The sequence below is a fragment of the Bos javanicus genome, chromosome 16 (assembly GCF_032452875.1).
Source record: "Bos javanicus breed banteng chromosome 16, ARS-OSU_banteng_1.0, whole genome shotgun sequence".
NCBI classification, from domain to species: domain Eukaryota; kingdom Metazoa; phylum Chordata; class Mammalia; order Artiodactyla; family Bovidae; genus Bos; species Bos javanicus.
The window spans coordinates 28785508-28805964 of NC_083883.1; the positions used below are offsets into that span (position 1 = coordinate 28785508).

Consider the following 20457-nt stretch of genomic DNA (forward strand, 5'->3'; position numbering starts at 1 on the left):
TCAGACATCATTACATTAATCAAATTGCAATCGTTTTATAGTAATTGTTTACAAAAAATGTTTGATGTAACTTCATTTCACTTATTTAAAGACTGATGAACAGATAAGACATCTCCCTGAAATTTGTGTTCCTGTTGATTAGTTTTTTGTGATTTACAAAGAAATCCTGATGTATTAATACTTTGTAGCATTCTATCCTTCTTACTCTCCTACTCCTGGTACTGATTTTCTGTCTCCTCTTTTTTCTTACCTTTTGTATTTTTTTCTTACCCAGCAGCCTCCTCAGAGAGATTTTATCTTGTCCAAGGTCACATGACTAAAGGTCGAAGCTATGATTAGAAGTAAGATCTTCCTCCTGTGACCTCCTTTATGACAGGTGATCTAAGATGGAATAGGATCATCTCTTCCTACTTTTAGTTCAGGAATTCTCAAAGTGCAACCCCCAGGCAAGCAGCATCAGAAACAGCTTTCAGAATATTAGAAACATGTATTTTCATCTTCACCCTTGACCTTCTGAATCTAAAACTCTAAAGTTGGAGCCCAGACATCTGTATTTTATTAAGCTTTCTGGGTGATTCTGATGCACAGTTGAGAACCACTGTTCTAGACCAAGGGTCAGCAAAATTTATTTGGAAAGACCCAGATAATAAATATTTTAAGCTTTTCAGACTATATGGTTTCTGTTCTAGTTACTTAATTCTGTCATTATAGTGGAACAGTAGCGATAGTGTATAGAATGAGCATGGCTGAAAAAAATTATTTAAGAATTGGACATCTGGACTTAGCCATAGTTTTCTTTTTTTTCATTTACTTTTTTTAAATTTTTTTAATTAATTTATTTTTTAAATTTTATTTTATTTTTAAACTTTACATAATTGTATTAGTTTTGCCAAATATCAAAATGAATCCACCACAGGTATACATCTCTGCTCTAGAATGTTCCCATGAGGATAAATGGTCTTTTGATTATTATTCAGAGGCAGCATTAATGTAAAATACATGCATGATGGAATCAGATTCACCTAGTTTTGAATCTCTATACACTCATTATGTTATTTTGGGCAAGTTCCTAACTTCCCTGAGCTTTAGTATCTTGGACCTTGAAGTAGAGATAGTAGTGCTTACTGTAGAGAGCTATGAAAATTCAATGAGATAATGCATGTGGCATGGTATCTGGCAGATAGTGGGCATGGTAGTTTAAAAAAACATAGCTGTACATGAGTTTACTATCATAAGCTCTCTATGGACTCTCTGATAGGATATGTTTCATTCATTTGTATGTGGAGAAAGGATTGAGAATATAAAAAGTAACACTTGTTTTTAATTGAAAAAGAATAATTGGAACATATTATTATTCTGCTTCTGTAATTAGATTATTTAATTACATATATGATCCACCTAGAATAATTGTATCTACACTAAATTTCTAGTAATCTTAACTTTTTGGAGATGTAATTTAGAGTAGAAATGCCTCAAGTAGTTAAATAACTGTAACAAAGTTCATGTAATATATAAGTCATTACCCAGAGTTTATTATTTCATTTTATTTACAGTTTTTAAGGTTGTTTATTAAGGTTTTTAAGAGCACATTATATCAGACGTCAAAATAAGAAAAAAGAAAAACAGCTGAGACAGTTGAGAAGAACAGTGTCTTCAAGGAAGAAAACCTTTTTTAAATTAAAACTGAATCTAAGATTTTAAATTACAGTAGTTAGAAATTGTTCAGTTACTAAATTCTTTTTATAATAAAATTTAGCTTTTCAAAAAGACCGATTGACTTTGATGTAGAATTTTTGTCAGCAAAGTTAAAAGTTTCAAAACTGAAATAAATAAATTTCTTTTAAAACTTTTTCTTAATGTAGAATGAATGATTTCTCAATAATGCCAGGTAAGTAAGGAAGTGATGTTTAATATATTGCAGTAGCTCAGAATGTGGATTTAGAATCAGAGTTGCATTCAAATCCTTACTTTGCTACTTCCTGACTTTATGACTTTTCTCAAATTACCTAACTTTTAATTAATTTCTGTATCAATTTAAATGAGATTAAAATGATCAAGCTTTAATCTCAAATTTAAGAGATGTGAAAACTAGGTGTATCATCAAGTTCTTCAGGTTAATAAGCACGTTAGTAAGTATATAGATCAATTCTCATGGATGTTTTATCACCACATTATAAGAATGAAAATTAAATACCTTCAATCTTTAAGAAGAGTGATTTTATTGAGCTTTGCGTAGACACAATTTCATGTTAGCTTCATTCAGTGATACTATTCTTTTTTATTTATTTATTTTTAATTTGACGATAATTACTTTACAGTACTGTGATAGTTTCTGCCGTACATCAGAATGAATCGACTATAGGTATACATGTGTCCCCTCCCTGTTGAACACCCCCTCACTTCCTTTCCCACACCATCCATCGAGGTTGTCACAGAGCATTGACTTTGGGTTCCCTTCTTATTTTAATCTATGTTAAAATTGTTTCAGCTTATTGAATAATCTGTTTAACCATTTTATTACTTAATTTGGTCACGTTAATTACATTTTTTTCAACCTCAGGAACCTTTGAAAGATGATGGAGAATTTATATATTGCCTCCTTCGAAAAAATTCTAAAGCTCTTTATAATCCATATGATCTTTACGTAGTGTCTGCCCACAGAGCTAGACATTGCAAAGAATTTTGGATTATTACTGCTTCATTTATCTCAAAGGTAATATTTACAAGGATTTTTAAAAATTTCAGAATCATAATGGAAAAATCATTCATTTTATAACATAATTAGACAAATCCATCTTTTGGGGTTTCAGACAAATCTGGTCATTTGAGTAACAGTTTATGTTTAAGAGCCTCCTTGAGCGAGTTATTTAATAGTGACTTTTTTTCTTTTTTGTAGAATTTTATGTTTGAGGATTCAATTTTAAGAATTTTTTTTTACCTCTCAGGTGTTTTTTTAATATTTAGTGTAATTTATTAAAAGAACTAGAAAACAGGCATTTGCTGGCATAGTAAGTATTGTAATAATAAAAGTAGAGTATTTTCTCAGATTTTTCAGAAACTTCATTCCCAGATCTAGAAATTTCCATATTATACTCTTAGAGAAACCTTGATATTTACCACAAGTTGTAAGTACACAATTAATTTGTTTCCATCATTTGTTTAATGTCTATCTGACTTTTTCTGCCCTTTCATTCTCCTAACTAAACTCTTAGATGTACATGGGCATGTAAATGTAAATGAAGTAGTAGACTGTGCAGATATGGAAATACCTCAAACATGTATTATCAATTGAAAGTGGAATGAACAACTTCTAAATAAATAAAAACATGCATATAAATGCATATGTGTTGATATAGGCAACTTTTATTTATGAAAGAAATTTAAGAAAATATTACATTTAGATGGGGGAGAGATACTCTTGGGAAGAGAGGAAGCATATCTTGTTTTTTGAATGTCCAAATGGGATTATCTGGAGATTGGGATTATTATGCACTTAGAAACTGTTGCATCCATGTAGTTAAAATTAAGTTCATAAATATTTTATAGAAAATGTAAAAATTATGAGATTCAAAGTAATGGTTATTTGTGAAGGGAAATCAAGTTTGAGTGTAGATGAAGTGGCAGAGGTCAGTTACAGAAAAAGCTTACTATAAAGGCAACTAGCTATGAGCCAAATACAGCTTTTTGTAATTTCCTGAATATAGTGCATGGTTTTTTAAGAAAGTTGAGTCATGTTTTGTCCTTTATGTATGCAGGTTACTAAAATAGGTGGTGAAGAAGAAATAGAACTTATACCTACTTTGGAATGGCTACTAGAAAGAAGATGTTACTATTTATTACAGCAATTCAAGATATTTTCCAATTTTCGGTGAGATGAATGAACATGAAACCAATTATTTGTAGTGTGATCCTGGTGAAATTGCAATTGCCTGGATAACATCTGGGTTCTACTACAGTAATGCAATATACATGGGGAATTACAGAGGAAATAGTGTATATCATAACAATTTTTTAGATAAGAGAAATGTACTCATTTAAGTATTAAAACTCTTAACCTTTTTGGATAAATACTTTAAGAAAAAGATACTTTATATTCAAGCAAACTTAAATTATAATTAACTTACCTTTTGATTTTCATGCATTTATTCATTAAATGAATATTTATGAAAGTCTGCTAAGAACCAGACATTATTCTAGATGCTGGGAATAATGTATTGAACAAACCAAGGAATTGTCTTACTCTCAAAAGAATGTAGATTATAGTGTGTGTGTATTTGTGTTAGTCGCTAGTCATGTATGACTCTTTGTGACTCCATGGACTGTAGCCCTCTGGGCTCCTCTTCCATGGAATTCTCCAGGGAAGAATACTGGAGTGAGTTGTCATTCCTTTCCCCAGGGGATCTTCCCAACTGATGGATCCAACCTGGGTCTCCCACATTGGAGGCAAATTCTTTACTGTCTTGAGTCACCAGGGAATCCCAGATTATAGTGCGTGAGAAATAATAAAAAGAACAGATGAAAACGTAACATGTCAGGTGGAGACAAAATGGTATAAAGGAAAGTAAAACAGAATTAGGGAGGTGGAGAGCTTTTTAATTTAAGGTCATTTAAAAATTTATCTAGTTACAAGTTACATTTGACATTGCCCTTCTTTGGGATTGGAATGAAAACCTTTTCCAGTCCTGTGGCCACTGCTGAGTTTTCCAAATTTGCTGGCATATTGAGTGCAGCAGTTCAGCAGCAGCATCTTTTAGGATTTGAAATAGCTCAGCTGGAATTCTATCACCTCCACTAGCTTTGTTTGTAGTAGTGCTTCCTAGGGCCCACTTGACTTCACACTCCAGGATGTCTGGCTCTAGGTGAGTGCTCACACCATCATGGATATCTGGGTCATTAAGCTCTTTTATGTATAGTTCTTCTGTGTTTTGTTGCCACCTCTTCTCAGTATCTTCTGCTTCTGTTAGGTCCATACCATCTCTCTCCTTTATTGTACCCATCTTTGCATGAAATGTTCCCGTGGTATCTCTAATTTTCTTGAAGTGTTCTCTAGTCTTTCTATTGTTTTTCTCTATTTCTTTGATATTTTTCACTTAGGAAAGCTTTCTTGTCTCTCCTTGCTGTTCTTCGGAACACTGCATTCAAATGGGTATATATTTCCTTTTCTCCTTTGCCTTTAGCTTCTCTTCTTTTCTCAGCTAATTGTAAGGCCTCCTCAGGCAATCGTTTTGCATTTCTTTATCTTGAGGATGGTTTTGATCAGGGCCTCCTGTGCATTGTTACGAACCTCTGTCCATAGTTCTTCAGGCACTCTGTCAGATCTAATCCCTTGAATCTATTTGTCACTTCCACTGTATAATCATAAGGGATTTGATTTAGGTCATACCTGAATGGCCTGGTGGTTTTCCCTACTTACTTCAGTTGTAGTCTGAATTTTGCAATTAGGAATTCATGATCTGAGCACAGTCAGCTCTGGGTCTTGTTTTTGCTGACTGTCGTATAGAGCTTCTCCGTCTTCGGCTGCAAAGAATATAATCAGTCTGATTTTGGTATTGACCATCTGGTGATGTCCATGTGTAGAGTCTTCTCTTGTGTTGTTGGAAGAGGATGTCTGCTATGACCAGTGCATTCTCTTACCAAAACTTTGTTAGCCTTTGCCCTGCTTCATTTTGTACTCCAAGGCCAAGCTTTCATGTTACTTCAGGTATCTCTTGACTTCCTACTTTTGCATTCCAGTCCGCTATGATGAAAAGGACATCTTTTTTTGGTGTTAGTTCTAGAAGATCTTATAGGTCTTCATAGAACTGTTCAGCTTCTTCAACATTAGTGGTTGAGGCATAGACTTGAATTACTTTGATACTGAATAGTTTGCCTTGGAAATGAACAGAGATCATTCTGTTGTTTTTAAGATTGCACCCAAGTACTGCATTTTGGACTTTCTTGTTGACTCTGAGGGCTTCTCCATTTCTTCTAAGGGATTCTTGCCCACAGTAGTAAATATAATGGTCACCTGAATTAAATTTACCCATTCCGGTCCATTTTAATTCACTGATTGCTAAAATGTCAGTCTTCACTCTTGCCATCTCCTGTTTGACCACTTCCAGTTTACCTTGATTCATGGATATAACCTTGTAGGTTCCTATGCAATATGTTCTTTACAGCATCCGGTTTTACTTTCACCACCAGATGCATCCACAACTGGTCGTTGTTTTGGCTTTGGCTCAGCATTTTCATTCCTTCTGGAGCTGTTTTTCCGCTCTTCTCCAGTAGCATATTGGGCACCTACCAACTTGGGGAGTTCATCTTTCAGTGTTATATCTTTTTGCCTTTTCATACTGTTCATGGGGTTCTCAAGACAAGAATGCTGAAGTAGTTTGCCATTCCCTTCTCCAGTGATAGCTCCAGTGATAGCTTGGAAGAAAGGCAATGACAAACCAGCTGCATGCAAAGTCACTTCAGTCATGTACAACTCTCTGCAACTCTATGGGCCCACCAGGCTTCTCCATCCATGGGATTCTCCAGGCAAGAATACTGAAGTAGGTTGCCATTTCCTTCTCCAGGGTATTGTCCCAACCCAGGGATCGAACCTGGGTCTCTTGCATTGCAGGGAGATTATGGTGTGAGCCACCAGGGAAGCTCCAGGACAAACCTAGACAGCATATGAAAAAGCAGAGATTTTACTTTGGCAACAAAAGTCTGTATAGTCAAAGCTATGGTTTTTCCAGTAGTCATGTATAGATGTGAGAGTTGGACCATCAAGAAGGCTGAGCGCTGAAGAATTGATGCTTTCGAACTGTGGTACTGGAGAAGACTCTTGAGAGTAAGGGAGATCAAACCAGTCGATCCTAAAGGAGATCAACCCTAAATATTCATTGGAAGCAATGTAGCTAAGCTGAAGTTTCAATAATTTAGCCACCTGATGAGAAGAGCCAGCTTATTGGAAAAGACCCTAATGCTGGGAAAGATAGAAGGCAGGAGGAGAAGGAAACAAAAGAGGACAAGATAGTTGGATGGCATCACCGACTCAATGGACATGAGTTTGAGCAAGCTCTGGGAGATGTGAAGGACAGGGAAGCCCAGCATGCTGCAGTCCATGGGATCACAAATAGAAACAACTAAGTGAGCAACAACTAGTTACATTAAATTACATATTACATTACATAGTATCAGGATTCCTGAGGCTCTTTGAACAGAATAGTACTACTTGCACAAAGTAGTCCCAGAATGCTGATTTTTCAGTGTGTATACCCGGTTTATGCAGGTCAGGAAGCAACAGTTAGAACTGGACATGGAACAACAGACTGGTTCCAAATAGAAAAAGGAGTACGTCAAGGCTGTATATTGTCACCCTGCTTATTTAACTTATATGCAGAGTACATCATGAGAAACACTGGGCTGGAAGAAGAACAAGCTGAATCAAGATTGCCAGGAGAAATATCAATAACCTCAGATATGCAGATGACACCACCCTTACGGCAGAAAGTGAAGAGCAACTAAAAGGCCTCTTGATGAAAGTGAAAGAGGAGAGTGAAAAAGTTGGCTCTAAGCTCAACATTCAGAAAACTAAGATCATGGCATCTGGTCCCATGACTTCATGGGAAATAGATGGGGAAACAGTGTCAGACTTCATTTTTCTGGGCTCCAAAATCACCGCAGATGGTGGTTGCAGCCATGAAATTAAAAGGCGCTTACTCCTTGGAAGGAAAGTTATGACCAACCTAGATAGCATATTCAAAAGCAGAGACATTACTTTGCCAACAAAAGTCCATCTAGTCAAGGCTATGGTTTTTCCAGTAGTCATGTATGGATGTGAGAGTTGGACTATAAAGAAAGCTCAGCGCTGAAGAATTGATGCTTTTGAACTGTGGTATTGGCGAAGACTCTTGAGAGTTCCTTGGACTGCAAGGAGATCCAACCAGTCCATTATAAAGGAGATCAGTCCTGGGTGTTCTTTGGAAGGAATGATGCTAAAGCTGAAACTCCAGTACTTTGGCCACCTCATAAGAAGAGTTGACTCATTGGAAAAGACTATGATGCTGGGAGGGATTGGGGGCAGGAGGAGAAGGGAATGACAGAGGCTGATCATCAAGTCGGTGATGGCTGGATGGCATCACACTGACTCAGTGGACATGACTTTGAGTGAACTCTGGGAGTTGGTGATGGACAGGGAGGACTGACGTGCTGCAGTTCATGGGGTCGCAAAGAGTCGGACACGACTGAGCGACTGAACTGAAACCTAGTTTTATAAAATTTTGTTTCATCCTTAATGTTTTCCTTTTTGTGCATTTTACTGTGTGCTAAGGAAATAAATAGATAATATTTTAAGTAGCTACACTTAATATAGTAAATAGTTGAAATAACTAAGAACCTGGTAACTTTTCAGTAAGAGAAGTGAATGGATCTTATGGCAGAGAAGTTAGTCATGTAGTGAACAAGTATTTATTATGTATTTGCTCTGTTTTTCTGTTTTGGGCACTGGAGATCCACCTGGGGAAAATTATGCAATGTCTCTTTACCTATAGAATTTATATTCTAATGAAGAAAGATATAGATGTTGAATAAGTAAGATAATTTCAGATAGTGATAAGGACTAGAAAGATAATAAAACAGAGATGTGTGTGTATATGTGTTACTACTTTAGATAAGATTGTCAGAGATGTTTTTAAGTAGAGACCTCTATGTGGTGTAGAGGAGACATCCATGTGGGGTCTTGAGAGAAAGGAGTTCCAGGCAGACAATATAGCAAGTTCAACACTTTTTAGTCAGGAATAAGTTTAATGTATAATCAAAGGTAGTAATGCTGTCCCTGAAGCACTGAAGAGGTTGGCAGAAAATGAAGCTGATTTTGTTACTGTTTGGAACCGAAGGCACATACAGTGGAGATGATTAACAATTCTGAGAAGCTTCTTTTCAAGAATATGTGTAATAGTTACTTCCCTGTATTAGGTACTGTTAGTGAAGCTAGAAGTTTCTGATTCTAGATTTATTAGTTTATGATATTATCTGGGACATTACTTTCTATATCTATTTATTTAAACTGTAATCTTGAAGTTTCCACTGTTATCCTTGTGTTTAGTCGCTAAGTTGAGTCTGACTCTCTGCCTCCCATCAGGTTCCTCTGTGAATGGGATTCTCCAGGCAAGAATACTGGAGTGGGTTGCCATTTCCTTCTCCATTACTGTTATCCTTGCCTTGTAATAAGTTCTCAGGGTCTATTATGCCCTAAATAAGTTTCATTGATTAGAATTTGGATATCCAGTTGGAACTGGGATAAGAATCATCTTTTTATATGACATTTGGCATCAATAAGTCCACAGTCAAAATGATTGGTTTTCTTTATTGATGTTAAGAAAAATATGTTAAGTTTTAGTCAACTTTAAACTTCTGGGTTCATTTGATTTTTTTATTTTGATTTTTAACATATTTACCACTAATACTGTAATAAGTTATGTTTCAAATAGAAAAAAAAGATAAATATGAAAACAGTAATGACTTAGGCTGGTGATGCTGTATATACAGTGCAATGATGACTTTAGCATCATTATTGCCTTTTTACCTCATGAAACTTTCTGAAGTATTAATTTCTATGGCTTGGTGCATATACTCATTATACCATCAGTGGGTTCCCCTATGATTCATCTGGGTTTCCAGGGGTCTTCTAGCATCCTGAGATACCATGACTCTATGTGTCTAGATTAGAGTGAGGTAAGATCTTGTTTATGTGTCTTTGGAGCCTGATTTAAGGTCAAGTTGCTAGATTTGTCTGAAGCATTTTGGCTTTCCAGGGCCTCAGGCCATTTCTGATTTCCAGGTGTCATTTCTATTTAAACGACATCACCAGATTCTTTTTGAACTGCTCGAATAGCTCCCGTCTGTCTTCTTTGATTCAAAATCAGCTAATGATGTCACTAAGACTGGCTGGCTATTTGTCTCCTGGGCAGTCTTAGCCCTGCCATTTTGCCTCCCCACTGACTCATCAACTACATCAGGAATCTCACTTTGACAAATAAGAATCACATTTCAGTGTTTGTTTAAGAATGACTGTTTTCATCAAGATGGAAAAACTACTGAGATTGTGATAAAGCACTAGACAGTTTCACAAGTGCATAAAATAGGTGGCAGTGTTCATTTAGAGAAGTTAAGGGAAATGTTTTGACAATTGAGCATGTTTATTTCATGTGTGAAAACTAAGGATGATGAATACTCATCAGGGAAACTTCCATTCCTTTTGATGTAGATTCTTTGAGCTTTTAGAAGTACCAATGCATATTTTAAAAACATAAGGATTAAATAATATAAAAATGACATGTATATCTTAAAATTTTAAAATCTTATATTTTTATGCAATTTTTAAAGATTGCTTTCCATTTACAATTGTTAAAAAATGTTGACTGTGTTCTCAGTATTGTACAGTAAGTACATCTTGAGCCTATCTTATATGCAATAGTTTTTACCTCTACTCCCCAACCCCTATATTGCTACCTCCCTACTGGTAGCCAGTAGTTCATATAGTTCATTCTCTGTACCTGTGAGTCGTCTTCTTTTTTGTTATATTCACTACTGGGTTATATAGATTCCACATATAAGTGATATTATAGAGTATTTGTCTTTGTTTGACATTTTATGTAGCTTAATGGCTTCCAAGTCCATGCGTGTTGCTGCAAATGACAAAATTTAATACCTTTTTATGACTGAGTAGTAGTCCATTGTGTGTGTGTGTGTGTGTGTAAGTGTAATCCACATCTTTTTATCCATTCATCTGTTGATGGACCCTGAGTTTGCTGCCATAATTTCACAATTGTAAATAATGCTGCTATGAACATTGAGGTGCCTGTATCTTGCTGAATTAGTGTTTTTGGTTTTTTCGGATATGTAATCAAGAGTGGTCATATGGTAGATCTATTTTTACTGTTTTCAGGGACCTCCACACTTTCCCATGGTGGTTGTATTAATTTACATTCCCATAAACAGTGTACGAGGGCTCTCTTTTCTCCATATCCTTGCCAACATTTGTTCCACTTGTTGTTTTTGATGATAGCACTTCTGACAGATATGAGGTAAAAATCTCATTGTGTTTTTGATTTGCAGTTCCCTGATCATTAGCAATGTTGAGCATCTTTTCATGTGCCCATTGGCTGTCTGCATTTCCTCTTTGGAAAAGTGTTCAATTCTTCTGCTCACTTTTTAATCTTTTCTTTGATGTTGAGATGTATAGTTGTTTATATATGTTGGATATTAAATTCCTTGATTGGTCATATCATTGGCAAATATTTTCTCCCATTCAGTAGGTTGTCCTTTTGTCAGTGGTTTCCTTTGCTGTGCAAAACCTTTTAAGTTTAATTAGATCTCATCTGTTTACTTTTGCTTTTATTTCCTTTTCTTTAGGAGGTGTATCTAAAAGAAATTGCTGTAATTTCTGTCAAAGAATGTCTTGTTTGTGTCTTCTTTTCCTCTGGTAGTTCTATGGTATATGGTCTTAACATTAGTTCTTTAATCCATTATATTTGTATATGGTGTTAGAAAATATTCTAATTTATTTCTTTTACATGCAGCTGTCCAGTTTGCTGAGTATCACTTATTGAAGAGTCTATCTTTTCTGCATTATAAATTCTTCCCTCTTTATTATAGATTAATTGACTTTGAGTACTTGAATTTATTTCTGAGCTCTTTATGCTGTTCCACTAATCTATGTTTCTATTTTTGTGCCAATACCACACTATTTTGAATATTGTAGTTTTGTATAATAGTGTAGTGTAAAGTCAGGGAGCCTGAGTCCTCCAGCTCTGTTATTTTTTTCTCAAGCTTGTGTTGCTTTTTGGGGTTTTTTGTGTTTCCATACAAATTTAAAAAAATGTTTGTTCTAGTTTTATAAAAAATGCCATTGGTAATTTGGTAGAGATTGCATTGAATCTGTAGATTACCTTGGGTATTATAGTCATTTTGACAGTGTTGATTCTTCCAATTCAGGGGCACAGTATGTCTTTCTGTCTGTGTCGTCTTCAGTTTCTTTAATTAGCTTCTTACAGTTTTAGAGTACAGGTCTTTTGCTTCCTTTGGTTGGTATCTTCTTGGTGTTTTATTCTTTTTGATGCAGTGGTGTATGCATGCTCACTTAGTTGTGTCTGATTCTTCACAACCACATGGACTATAGCCTGCCAGGCTCCTCTGTCATCCATGGGATTTTCCATGAAAGAATACTGGAGTGGGTTGCCATTTCCTCCTCCAGGGGATCTTCCTGACCCAGAGGTCGAAACCGTCTCCTGCAGGTGGATTCTTTACTGCTGAACCACCTGGGAAGCCTTGATGTAATGATAAATGGGATTGTTTTCTTAATTTCATTTTCTGATAGGTTTTGCTAGTGTATAGGAATACAGGAGATTTCTGTGTATTAATTTTGTATCTTACAACTCTTCCAAATTCATTCATGAACTGTGGTGTTGGAGAAGACTCTTGAGAGTCCCTTGTCTGCAAGGAGATCCAACCACTCCATCCTAAAGGAGATCAGTCCTGGGTGTTCATTGGAGGGACTGATGTTGAAGCTGAAACTCCAATACTTTGGCCACCTGATGCGAAGAGCTGACTCATTTGAAAAGACCCTGATGCTGGGAAAGATTGAGGGCAAGAGGAGAAAGGGACAACAGAGGATGAGATGGTTGGATGGCATCACTGACTTGAAGAACATGGGTTTGGGTGGACTCCGGGAATTGGTAATGGACAGGGAGGCCTGGCTTGCTGCTGTTCATGGGGTCGCAGTCGGACATGACTGAGCGGCTGAACTGAACCGAACTGACTAGTTTTCTGGTTGTATCTTTAGGATCTTCTTTGTATAGCATTATGTCATCTGCAAACACTTACAGTTTTAATTCTTCTTTTCTTTTTTTTTTTTTTGAATGAATAAAAAGTAGTTTTTATTTTATTTTTTTTCTGTATTTCTATTATTTTTATTTTTTTTCTAATTTTATTTTATTTTTTTTTAAACTTTACATAATTGTATTAGTTTTGCCAAATATCCTTTTATTATTTTTTTCTCTGATTGCCATGGCTAGAACTTCCAAAACTATGTTGAATAAAAGTGGCAAGAGTAGACATCCATATCTTGTTCCTGATCTTAGATGAAATGCTTTCAGCTTTTCACCATTGACTGTGATGTTAGTTGTGGATTTGTCATATATGGTCTTTATTATGTTGCAGTTGGTTCCCTCTCTGCCCATTTTCTGGAGAGTATTTATCATAAATGGATGTTGAATATTATCAGAATCCTTTTCTGCATCTGTTGAGATGATCATGTGGTTTTTATTCTTTATTAATGTGGAATATCACATTGATTGATTTTCAGAGATGGAAAAATCCTTGCATCCCTGGGATAAATCCCACTTGATCATGATATATGAGCTTTTTGCATCTGTTGTTCATAAGTGACATTGGGCTGTAATTTTCACTTTTTGATATCTTTGTTTAGTTTTGATATCAAAGGTGATGCTGGTCTCATAGAATGAGTTCAGAAACTCCTTTCTCTGTCATTTGTTGGAAGAGTTTCAGAAGGATAGGTGTTAACTCTTCTCTAAATGTTTGGTAGAATTCACCTGTGTAGCCATCTGGCCCTGGACTTCAGTTTTCTGGAGTTGTTAAATTGCTGATTCAGTTTCAACACTGATAATTGATTGGTCTGTTCATAGTTTCTGTTTCTTCCTGATTCAGTCTTTGAAGATTTTACCTTTCTAATAATGTATCCATTTCTTCTATGTTGTACTTTTTTTGGTGTTCATAGTAGTTTATTATGCTCCTTTGTATTTTTGTGGTGTCAGTTTCTCCTTTTTCCATTTCTTATTTTATTAATTTGGGCCTTCTTCCTTATTTTCTTGATGAATCTGGCTAAAGGTTTATCAGTTCTGCTTATCTCTTCAAAGGGACAGTTTTTAATTTCATTGATCTTTTCTACTTTTTAGTTTATTTCATTCATTTCTGATCTTGTATTTATAATTTCTTTCCTCCTGCTAACATTGGATTTTGTTTGTTCTTCTTTGTCTAGTTGCTTTAGGTGTAAGTTTAAGGTGTTTATTTGAGATTTTTCTTGTTTCCTAAAGTAAGATTGTATTGTATTGCTGTAAACTTGCCTCTTAGAACTGCTTTTGTTGCATCCTATAGGTTTGGGATTGTTGTGTTTTCATTTTCAGTTGTCTTTTAGGTATTTTTTATATGGGAACTCCCCAGTGTAGCCTGCGTGGGTTTAATATTTTTTGGTGCAAGGGCTGTTTTTAGTGTAAATATCTACCACCACTTTCTTCCGTTTATGCTAACCATTATCCCTTTCAATGGGAGTGTGACTGATGTTGTGGTGACCAGACCCTGGCCTGAATATTTAATGGGGCCTCCCCTTTGCTCTGTGATTGTCAATGCTGTGTCAGGGGTGGGGTCTGCTCCCTAGCTGTTGGAGTAGAAGCATGTAGATCTGTTTCTGAGCTGTGTTTCTGATCTGTGGTGTGTGAGGTAGGTGGACTTGGAGCACTCCCATTGGAGAGAAGACACCGAGTATTGCTTCTGTGGAGCTGCTTGTCTGTGGGTGTGCTCTGTTAGGTCACCTTTGACCCATTGTGCAGACTCACAAATTACACTGTTGTTGGCACTGCTCTTGGCCCAGCCTAACTGTGAGTATACTGGCAATTGGCCCTGGTGTCTCTAAAGTGTTTTGACCAGGCCACCAACATAGATCAATGAATTCAGGTTTCAGAATTATAGTAATCATGGATATGGACCCCCTCTGGGCACTATGGGGACAGCTCAGACTCTGGACTAGCCCATCCACCGTGTGTATGTGCCCACAAAGTTTACTGCTGCTAAAGCTACACCTGTCTTAGCTATGGGATCACTTATTGATCATTCAGATGTTCTGCAGGTGCTGAGTTTATAAAACCTGTCACAGGTGTGTAAATCTGCTATCTGTACTGTTGTAAGGAGAGGTTTCAGCTCATTTTCCTTAGTTTCACAGCTCCTATGTCTCAGCTGTGGTTTCAGCCCCACTTCTGCATGAGGACCACCTACAGGCATCTGTGCCTCAGACTTCCCTGGAGCAGCTGAGCCTGCCCCAGTGGCAGTGGAGTGCAGGGGCAGGGGGTGGGGGAGATGGCAGTCACAAGCACAAGAGAGCCAACCCTGGCAGGATCCTTTCCTAGTGTCCAGGGAGGCAGGGGCTGGTGCATGGGAAGAGGGGCTGCAATGGCAGCCTCACACTTTGTGCTTCATTCAGCAATGGCACCTCACTTCTGTGGCTCTACAGGCTTTCTTTCTGCGTGAGCATTTCTGGTTGAAGAGCTACTCTCCCCCACCCCTTTGACTGTCTCCTCACAGCCAACAGCAGTCCTTTCCCGAGGTCTGCTCATCAAACCCCACGGTCCAGTACCTATGCTTTGTCTGCACTGGCAGACACGTGTCTCAGGTTGGGGCACACAGAGCTGTGGCTCAAACCTGTGTAGGTTTCACTCTGTTCTGCCACCACAGACTGGTTGCTGTGCTTTCCTCCCAGCTCTCAAAGCTGTCCTAGCTGATCTCCCCACCAGTAAGAGGGCTTTCTTGCATGCTGAAACCTCTTCTTTCCTTCAGCTCCCCCCAGGAGCACAGGTCCCAATCCACTTCCCCTCCTTTTCCTTTTCCCTTCTTCTTTCTTTTGTCTTACCCAGTTACGTGGGGATCTTTCTTGTCCCTTTAGGGGTCTGAGGTCCTCTGCTGCTGCTGCTGCTGCTGCTGCTGCTGCGTCGCCTCAGTCATGTCCGACTCGGTGTGACCTCAGAGACGGCAGCCCACCAGGCTCCCCAGTCCCTGGGATTCTCCAGGCAAGAACACTGGAGTGGGTTGCCATTTCCTTCTCCAATGCATCAAAGTGAAAAGTGAAAGTGAAGTCGCTCAGTCGTGTCTGACTCTTAGTGACTCCATGGACTGCAGCCCACCAGGCTCCTCCGTCCATGGGATTTTCCAGGCAAGAGTACTGGAGTGAGGTAGTGTTCAGCAAATGCTCTGTGAGAACTGTTTCATTTGTAAATATATTCTTGATTCATTTGTGGCGAAAGGTGAACTCTGCATCCTCCTACTCCTCCATCTTGACTCCTTTGACTCTTCTTGAAGTATGAGTCTCTTTTAAAACTAGTAACCAAATGAATCTATAATGAAAATAGTAGTTTTACACGTTTTATACTTATTTGAATGTTGGAACTAAATTAATTATGTATCTATGGGAAGTTTAATAACTTAATTTGCTTTGTGCTCTGTATTCTATTGATAGGTTGGGAAAAAGGTGATATGGTTTAATATTTCCTTTAGGTAGCTCAGGATGAATGAAACGTTTTCTAGGGAATTTTCTAGTATTACTAAGACTTTACTAAATTATTCATCTATTTTGTTAGTACTGATTTACGAATATAGAATTAAGAAGTGTTTTTCTTTTCAGAATTAATAAATTATTTGTTACTTGGAAACTGACCGTTAAAAGAATTAAGACTGATAAGAGCAGGTAAGTCTATGAAATACAATTATAAAAATTTTGAGAGGAAGCCTTATTTGAAATATGTAGTATGCAAATAGATATACATGAATTTTAACTCAGTGATTAAAAAGTCACATTCTATACCCCTTATGATTAAATTTAATCTATGTCATTTTTAAAAGACTATTATAATATTATATATATTTAACATAAAATGTGTTACTATATATATAAATATAGTCAGTTCAGTTCAGTTGCTCATTTGTGTCCAGCTCTTTGTGACCCCATGGACTGCAGCACGCCAGGCTTTTGTGTTCATCACCAATTCCCTGAGCTTTCACATTTCAAAAATCGTGTCCATTGAGTCGGTGATGCCATCCAATCATCTCATCTTCTGTTGTCCCCTTCTCCTCCAGCCTTCGATCTTTCCAAGCATCAGGGTCTTTTTCAGTGAGTTGGTTCTTCGCATCAGGTGGCCAAAGTATTGGAGTTTTAGCTTCAGCATCAGTCCTTCCAATGAATATTCAGGACTGAGTTCATTTAGGATGGTCTGGTTGGATCTCCTTTCAGTCCAAGGGACTCTGAAGAGTCTTCTCCAACACCACAGTACAAAAGCATCAATTCTTCAGCATCCAGCTTTCTTTATGGTCCAACTCTTACATCCATACATGACTACTAGAAAAACCAAAGCTTTGACTATACAGACCTTTATCAGTAAACTAATGTCTCTGCTTTTTAATATACTGTCTAGTACATATATATACCACAGCTTCTTTATCCATTTATCTGTCAGTGGACATCTAGGTTGCTTCCATGTTATAGCTATTATTAATAGTGCTGCAGTGAACATTGGGGTACATGTGTCTTTTTCAGTTTTGGTTTCCTCAGGGTATATGCCTAGTAGTGGGATTGCTGGGTCATATGGTCGTTTTGTTCCTTTTAAGAAATCTCCAAACCATCTTCCATAGTGGCTGTATCAATTCCCACTGGCAATGCAAGAGGGTTCCCTTTTCTCCAGACCCTCTCTTGCATTTATTGTTTGTAGACTTTTTGATGATGGCCATTCTGACTGGTATGAGGTAGTATCTCACAGCCGTTTTGATATGCATTTCTCTAGTAATGAGTGATGTTGTGCTAGCATCTTTTCATGTGTTTGTTAGCCATCTATGTATCTTCTTTAGAGAAATGTCTGTTTAGGTCTTTTTCCCTAAAAAGGATTGGATTGGGTTGTTTATTTTTCTGATATTGAGTTACATGAGATGCTTGTATATTTTGGAAATTAATTCTTTGTCAGTTGTTTACTTTGCTATTACTTCCTCCCATTCTGAGGGTTGTCTTTTCACCTTGTAGTTTCCTTTGCTTTGCAAAAACTTTTAAGTTTAATTAGGTCTCATCTGTTTATATTTGCTTTTATTTCTATTACTCTAGGAGGTTGGTCATAGAAGATCTTGCTTTGATTTATTTCATCGAGTGTTCTGCCTATGTTTTCCTCTAAGAGTTTTATAGTTTCTGGTCTTACATTCAGGTCTTTAATCCATTTTGAGTTTATCTTTGTGTATAGCATTAGGAAGTATTCTAATTTTATAGTAAGCTAATTTCCTATAGCTTTTCAGTTTTCATATAGTTTTTCACAGTAGGTGAACTGTGAAATTCCACATATTCAAGCTGGTTTTAGAAAAGGCAGAGGAACCAGAGATCAAATTGCCAACATCCGCTGGATCATCGAAAAAGCAAGAGAGTTTCAGAAAAACATATGCTTTATTGACCATGCCAAAGCCTTTGACTGTGTGGATCACAGCAAACTGTAGAAAATTCTGAAAGAGATGGGAATACTAGACCACCTGACCTGCCGCCTGAGAAATCTTTATGCAGGCCAGGAAGCAACAGTTAGAACTGGACATGGAACAACAGACTGGTTTCAAATAGGGAAAGGAGTACGTCAAGGCTGTATATTGTCACCCTGCTTATTTAACTTACATACAGAGTACATAGTGAGAAACACTAGGCTGGATGAAGCACAAGTTGGAATCAAGATTGCTAGGAGAAATATCAATTAACCTCAGATATGCAAATGACACCACCCTTATGGCAGAAAGTGAAGAAGAACTAAAGAGCCCCTTGATGAAAGTGAAAAAGGAGAGGGAAAATGTTGGTTTAAAGATCAACATCCAGAAAACGAAGATCATGGCATCTGGTCCCATCACTTCATGGCAAATACATGGGGAAACAGTGAAAATAGTCAGAGACTTTATTTTGGGAGGCTCCAAAATCACTGCAGATGGTGACTGCAGCCATGAAATTAAAAGATGCTTGCTTCTTGGAAGAAAAGTTATGACCAATCTAGACAGCATATTAAAAAGCAGTGACAGTACTTTGCCAACAAAGGTCAGTCTAGTCACAGCTATGGTTTTTCCAGTAGTCATGTATGGATGTGAGAGTTGGACTATAAAGAAAGCTGAGCACTGAAGAATTGATGCTTTTGAACTGTGGTGTTGAGGAAGACTCTTGAGAGTCCCTTGGACTGCAGTGAGATCCAACCAGTCCATCCTAAAGGAACTCAGTCCTGAATATTCATTGGAAGGACTGATGTTGTAGCTGAAATTCCAGTACTTTGGCCACCTGATTAGAACTGACTCATTTGAAAAGATCCTGATGCTGGGAAAGATTGAAGGTGGGAGGAAAAGGGGATAACAGAGAATGAGATGGTTGGATGGCATCACCGACTCAATGGACATGAGTTTGAGTAAACTCCGGGAGTTGGTGATGGACAGGGAGGCCTGGTGTGCTGCTGTCCATGGGGTTGTAAAGAGTCGGACATGACTGAGTGACTGAACTGAACTGAAATGATGCACAGTATCATGTCATCTTCAAACTGGTCATTTATTTTTGACTGTGCTGGGTCTTCATTGCTGTGCATAGGTTTTCTCTAGTTGCAGTGAGTGGGGGCTATTTTCTTGTTGCTCTATGCAGGCTTCTCATTGCGGTGGCTTCTCATTGCAGACCACAGGCTCTAGATATGTGGGCTTCAGTAATTGTGGTACAAAGGCTTAGTTGTGCTGCAGCATGTGGAATCGTCCCAGACCAGGGATTGAACCTGTGTCCCCTGCATTGGCAGGTGGATTCTTTACTATGCTGCCAGAGAAACCCTCACTTGAGCTAAGTTTTGCCTCCAGGAAGGGAAATGATTAAATCATCCAAGATAGATGACAGTTAATTCTATATTACAGCCAGATTTTCTTGTTGCTGTTAAACTTTTACTTTGAGATAATTATGATGAAAATACAGTTGTAAGAATTTATATAGAGCAATCTCATGTGCCTTTCTCACCATCTTCCCCTGGTGGTAATATCTTTCAAAGATATAGTATGACCAGGATAATGACAGTAGTAAAATCAAGATACAGAACATTTCTGTATCTTTCATGTTGTCTTTTAATCCTTTAATAGCTATACTCTCTTCCTTCTCACTCCCACTCTCAACCTGTGGCAAGCACTAATCTCTTTACGATTTCTGTAATTTTGTCAATTGATAGAATGTAATATAAGTGAAATTATGCATTATATAACCATTGGGATTGATTTTTCATGTAGCATAACTCTCTGGAGATTCATCCAGGTTGTTGCATATATTAATCATTTATTTTTACTACTGGGTAACAGTCCATGGTTAGGATGTACCACAGTTTGTCTCTCTTGAAGCACACCTGCATGTTACCCAGCCTTTGCCTAATACAGATAAAGCTGCTATATAAACATGCATAAACAGGTTTTTGTGTGAACATAAGTTTTCATTTTTCTGGGGTAAATCACCACAAGTGCACTTACTGGGTCTTACTATAATTGCATGTTTAATTTTTAAAGAAACTACCAAGACATTCCAGAGTGATTATGCCTTTTTTTCCATTCCCACACAATGTATTAGTAATTCAGTTTCTCCACATTCTTACTACCATTTGAAGTTGTTGCTATTTTCTATTTTAGACATTT

At 37.3% G+C, this 20457-nt stretch overlaps 1 protein-coding gene across 2 annotated transcripts in view; it reads left to right on the forward strand.

The window, feature by feature from the left end:
• Positions 1–20457, forward strand: part of DNAH14 (dynein axonemal heavy chain 14) — a 394303-nt gene that overhangs the window by 40197 nt on the left and 333649 nt on the right. The window contains exons 6-8 of one of the 2 annotated variants that reach the window (XM_061382365.1): positions 2561–2713; positions 3756–3868; positions 16436–16498. In XM_061382365.1, the coding sequence (XP_061238349.1) occupies positions 2561–2713; positions 3756–3868; positions 16436–16498 (329 nt within the window). Of the gene's footprint in view, positions 1–2560; positions 2714–3410; positions 3869–16435; positions 16499–20457 lie in introns of those variants that run through there. The other variant, XM_061382363.1, reaches the window with a different exon arrangement.